The sequence below is a fragment of the Microcebus murinus genome, chromosome 13 (genome assembly GCF_040939455.1).
Source record: "Microcebus murinus isolate Inina chromosome 13, M.murinus_Inina_mat1.0, whole genome shotgun sequence".
In the NCBI taxonomy this organism is placed as follows: domain Eukaryota; kingdom Metazoa; phylum Chordata; class Mammalia; order Primates; family Cheirogaleidae; genus Microcebus; species Microcebus murinus.
In genome coordinates this window covers 57,222,036-57,228,035 of record NC_134116.1, presented here as the reverse complement: position 1 = coordinate 57,228,035, position 6,000 = coordinate 57,222,036, and the positions used below count along the sequence as shown (strand labels likewise).

The 6,000-nt window shown below is 31.0% G+C and overlaps 1 protein-coding gene across 5 annotated transcripts in view; it reads right to left on the bottom strand.

Moving 5' to 3' along the window:
* Positions 1 to 239: 239 nt before the first annotated feature.
* NAA16 (N-alpha-acetyltransferase 16, NatA auxiliary subunit) overlaps positions 240 to 6,000 on the bottom strand; it is a 54,848-nt gene continuing 49,087 nt past the window's right edge. For all 5 annotated transcript variants that reach the window (XM_012764982.3, XM_012764983.3, XM_076009414.1 and 2 more), the window contains 5 exons: positions 4,371 to 4,479; positions 3,836 to 3,934; positions 3,378 to 3,521; positions 2,299 to 2,396; positions 240 to 1,658 (listed from right to left, as the gene is read on the bottom strand). In XM_012764982.3, coding sequence (XP_012620436.1) covers positions 1,461 to 1,658; positions 2,299 to 2,396; positions 3,378 to 3,521; positions 3,836 to 3,934; positions 4,371 to 4,479 — 648 coding nt within the window. In that variant the 3' untranslated portion in view covers positions 240 to 1,460. The remainder of the gene's footprint in view (positions 1,659 to 2,298; positions 2,397 to 3,377; positions 3,522 to 3,835; positions 3,935 to 4,370; positions 4,480 to 6,000) is intronic.

Genomic DNA, 6,000 nt, shown 5'->3' with positions numbered 1-6,000 from the left:
GTCAAGTCGAAAAATCTTAAGTTGAACCATCCTAAGGCTGGAACTGTCTATAGTTCTAAAATTATTAAAACACCCAAAAAAAGACAAGTTACCAAGGCATCAAAATATAGTTGGTAAGTGTTGAGAATTATATTCTTCATAAAACTTGAAAAGATTATGGTGATTAAATTTCTACTTCCTCAAAAAATACTTTGCGAAAAATATTAATAGTGTGAAGCAATAATAAACCACAAATAAGCAACTGTGTACAAAATAATTTATTATAGCATTATCTAGGCTGGCATTATTTTATAGTGAATTTTTTTCTCTTTCAGCAATTGTGAATCTAAATAGATTAGGGTAAAGGAAAACCATCTTAATTAGAACTGTTTGTCTAAATAAAATCTCCCTTTTTGAATTTATATTTGTCTTTAAGGGAAGCATTAATATTACAGATATATTTACAGGGTTCTGAACATACTGAGTGATTCCATTACTGTTTTCTGTACAAGATAGAACAAAAAGCTATCCCCCCAAAATATACTGTTCAACAATACTATGTCTTAATAGTTGAACTAATGAGTGTTTAAATTCTCATTTTGCTGATATAAAAATGCATTTAATAGTTAACGCATGGTTATAAGAGTAACAATGTTCGGTTTTAATTTGTATTCTGCCCTAATATGCTCCCTTGAAGGACCTCAATATAAACTACGTGTTAACACTCAAAGCAACGTAGTAAAAAAAAACGTAATTCTTGCCTGTGGGTCTTTAAGACTGGTATAGAGAGAGATGCAACAAATTTACCAGTGAATTTCCACAACTGACAGGCAAACCAAACTTCACATTCTGAAACTAGAGTACCCTTAATTAACCAGAAAATATCACTTTGATGGGTATTACAAAGGAAATGGTAAATCATGAGAAATTAAGGTGAAAAGTGGCAAAATTAAATTTTAAAATAAACCTCAATATCTGCCAAGAGGAATTCCATATGGTTTTTAACACAGTTGACACTTTAAAACTGATATGCTTTAAAGAGCAATAATAAAACCAATAAGACAAGGGATCAAAACAGAGATACTGAAACCAGGATCTAAAGAAAATAATATAGTAGGGCGTATACAAGTTAGCTTAATAAGAAATAATCATAATTATGACACAGACACAGCAGCTACCACAATGCCGTTAATTAGGGAGTTTAAGAAAAACTGTACAAGTATAAACAGGCAATTTTAACAAATGTTTAAACAAATGTTTAAACATTTTAACAAATGTTAAAATTTTAACAAATGTTTAAACAAATTTTAACAAATGTAAACTGGCAGAGTCAGATAAAGACTAAAAGAAGCTTACAGAATATACTATTTATAACTTCTAACCAAATATTTCATTTCACACCTATATTAAAATGCACCCTGGAAAGAAACCCTGATCTGAATTCAGTGATGAGTCTGTAGGAGTCAAAGTTCTATGAGATTTCAAATTTCATTTGCAAAGACATCATAGTTAGCTGTATGGTTCAGTGCTGTGCTGGAACTGTCGACTTCATTCACAGAAGGCAGGAAAGCAGAGGTGAAAGGAAACAGGTTATAACAGGCCATCCTATATTCTTCATACTGGGAACTACAGTTCCCAAAGCTGCCATCAAGCAGGGCCTCAGAAACTTTTATTAAAGTCTAATAAAACAAGGGGAAAATACAAATTATCAAGAAATGATAAGTTCAGTTATAATCACTTTAATCAAAAAATGCAATTTTTTAATTAGACCAAGAAAAAGCTGCCTCAGTCTAAAATAACTTCGTGTTATCTACACTAAGTAATCACCTCAAAAAGGGATATTAAGAATCAACTCTGCATCAGACCTCACCTGGGGCCATAAAAATAAATAAATAAATAAATAAATAAATAAATAAATAAATAAATAAACAAACAAACTGCAAATCCTTTGTAAAAGCAGTAACATTCTAATATCTAAGGAAGGGAACCTCTAAAACTATGATCACTAAAAATTAAAGTGTCTTTTATTAATAACAATAGCACACATTTACTGAGTGCTTACTATGTGCCAGGCACTAAGCACTTCACATTTTGTTTCAGTTTACTCTTATGCTGACTCTGTAGGTCATCCTCATCTTAAAAATGACGAAAAGGAAGCTAAGAGACATAACTTTCCTGAAGTTACGCTGGCTCACAATTGCTGGTGCTGAGACTTAAATCCAGGCATAACTCTGAAGGCCCACTTAAGAATTATGATGTAAAGACACACGTTTTGTTAGATCACTCAGTATCTATAAATCAGCCCGTGATAAATCTTACCTTTACATTTTTATCTTTTACAGTTTCATCCAGTCTAGTGGCTATAGCAATTGCTTTCTCTTGCCTTGACTTGTCCAGAAAATACATCATTTTAGCACCTAAAATACCAAGGCATTTCAAAATGAATAAACTCCTATGCCTTATATTTGATCTGATACATACTTAGCAGTGACTTAAAATAAAAATGTGATTTCAAATGTTTAATTAGCAGTGGGCTGGAGACCAAAAGCTCTTAAGAGCCACTGTGTCATCTCTTCCCAATTTCCTATTCAGTGACATGCCATTGATAACTTGGGGCCACAATGACAGTATTTATATCATGAAAAAACACTACAAATCAGAGCTTTTTTCCTTCACAAAGAGATGGTTATTAAATATTTATAATAAGAACACTTACTTAACAACTTCCTCCCCTTAGAAATGACATAATTCAAAATGTAAATATGGACTGCCCTATCGCATCGATGGATATTTCAGCCAAAACTGTGAAAAAAGATGATACTCCAAAATAAAACATCTAAGGAACAAATTACTGTCACATATGAGCACGGAGCATATCCACGTTTGTATTAACATATTAATATTTAATGTTTGTATTAATCTTTGTAAAATGTTTACATTAATATATTCATAAAGAAAATAATTAAAAAACTATTTAAAAATAAAACCCAGTTTATATTTCTCCTGGAAATTACAAGAAAAAACAAATCATTCATAACCACAACACCTAAAGGCAACATTAAAGCTTTGGTACACACTTCCTTTCAGCCTTTTTCCCATACATTGTGATGGTATAATATGTTCAATTCTGTTAAGATACTATAAAAATATTTGCCTGCTATTACAAACCCTTTGAATAAACATCACTTTGAAGTGATCACATTTAAATGACTACCTGGTACCACAGCCGATGAATCTACCACTGTTTTCCCTATTATGGGACATATATTAAATCTGTTCCCATTCTTCTTTCTCTATACTTACACACATTTCAGTAAATATCTTTGCACTTAAAGCTCTTTCTCTGCTTTGTTTGTTTTCTCCCATAAACAATTTAACCCTGGGAGCTAAATACAAACCTGAAAGCAGATGCTGAAGAGAGGTAGCATTACGTTTGAGAAAATCCTCATTAAAACTTTCCAAATCCTTGTTGACAAATATTTTCTGCATTTCTTGAGATAGAACTTTGCTCACAATGTCTGGAAGATTACTATGCTTAGACACTATAAAACAAAAACATTTAGATTTTTTGGTTTTGAGTTTAATCTGTCTTTTGAAAAAAAATCTATTGAAGCCTTTTATTAAGCTTGATATATTTAACATAGTAAAAATATTATTATTCCTTTGAAATATAAATACATTCTAGTCTAAATATGCACTAATTTCTACATCTCTTGGCTAACATTTTATAGACACTTCTTCATTTAAATACTATAAACATTATTCTTCTTTTTGCTTTACATTGTTGCAAATGTCCAGCTTAATGGAAGACAGCTCATATTTGCTTCTCAATAAACATTACCTTTTTTATACTTACCAGATTTAGAAAATCTAATTAAACATTCATGTAACCATGGGTTATTACCGTTGATGGCAAAAGCTCGTTTGACAGACTGCAGCATTAACAAAAACTTTCCTGTGTCAGAAAAAAATATAAAAATAATAGCATAATTAATTATGTGATATTTCCTTCACTTTAGCCTCTCTTAAATTCTATAACATAATGTTACCTTTTTAAAAACATTCATAAGCAACATTCAAAGATGACTTTGGTTATCAAAGACAAATATTGCTTTCTAAAGAAAAACTTGAAAATTCATGAAAAATTGCTTTGAGTAAACAATGTGTATGATTATTCAACACATTCATTATTCTTAAACTGGATTTGATAGTAATATTCTAATTTATTATCTAGAAAAGTTTTGAGTAGCCAAGGAAAAGAGTTAAGATTAAGGGACTTTGTGGAAGGTTGAATAAAAATCTAAGAAACAAAAATAGATCTGACAAAGATTTTGTCACACTGAGTATGGTCACAAATATAAAAGGATTATAAATTGAACTCAAACTATTACCTTTTCTAAAATATATTTCAAATGCTAATAGATGAGTGTCAATGTTATCAGCAACAAGGTTCTTAAGAGGTATAAGGAACTTGATGGCTTCTTCTAATGGATTTTCTACCTATTTTGAAACAGAAAGGAAAATTATTCTATTTTAAAAACAGCTATACAAGTCAAATTTCCCCCCAAAATTTCATAATAATATATATCTGAAGACATTTAGGCAGTTTTATTCATATAATCAAATAAGCAAGAAAAAAATATATATGTATATTTTTTTGAGACAACGGTCTCACTCTGTTGCCCAGGCTAGATTGCCGTGGCGTCAGCCTAGCACACAGCAACCTCAAACTCCTGGGTTCAAGCAATCCTTTAGCCTCAGCCTCCCAAGTAGCTGGGGCTACAGGCATGCACCACCATGCCTGGCTAATTTTTTATATATATTTTTAGTTGTCTAGCTAATTTCTTTCTATTTTTTTAGTAGAGACGGGATCTAGCTCTTGCTCAGATTGGAGCAAGAAAGTATCTTAAAACCATCTGCAAATAAATCAAAGTACACAGTCAGTAATTTTCAAAACAGAAACAGGTCTATTGTTTTTCTGATATAAAATCAAGGTAATTTTATTAAAAAGTACATAAAATATTCCATAGACTTAAGGAGATGGTATACCACTCCTTCCCTTATATCATCTAAGGAAATCTAAAAACATCTAAAATAAGAAGTCAAATATAATACCACCACATAAGTGGGAAAAAAGTAATGGCCTTAAAAACCAAAACTCTTTCTCAAATTATCACACAATCCTTTGCTGGCATTACATTCTCAAGCTTTAGATTAAATCCATCACCTTCCTTTTGCTTTAAGTTATCTTTTAATGGCTTCACTTTCTCTCAAATCATACTAACTTGTCTAAGCATGCCTTTCTTGCAGCAATCCTGCACCCATATAAAAGCTTCATTTTTAACATGAGATAAAAAAGTGTAACATAAAATGTGTAAAATTTTGCATCGCTGGCATAGCTACAGCAAGTTTCACAAATTTCCATTTTTTCTCCAGTGGACCTTACGCTGGATTCATTTATCTTGAAATGGCAGGCAATGGCAGCTGCAGACTTCAAACTAAGGTACATGTCAAGAAATTCAACATCTTCTTGTAATGCCATAGCTTTTCTCTGCTTCTTAGGAGCACTACCAGCATCACTAGTGGCACTTCATATGGATCCCATGGTATTATTCAAGGTTTACAATATTGTATTAAACATGATGAAAAATATGTCAGAATATTATAATTTTATAATTTTATGAGAATTTATAATTCTCATATTTATAATGAGATATGCAATTCATTGGAGAAAGGAACTGCTCACACAGTTATGATTTAATATTGCATCTTTACATTTGTTTACATTTCTCTTGACTGTCAATGGTGCTCTGTACTGTCTAAAGTGCTTGAGTATGCAAGTTTTAACAAATTTTAACTTTTTACAATAGTTTTATATATATTTTATGGTAGTAAATGGTGAAATAGACTAGTATTTATATATACTTTATGTATTCATGACATATCTAACTTTTTCTTAATTTTTTCAGAATTTCTATGCTATATAGTTCATCTGCAAGTTTTTCAAATTGTCACAAATCT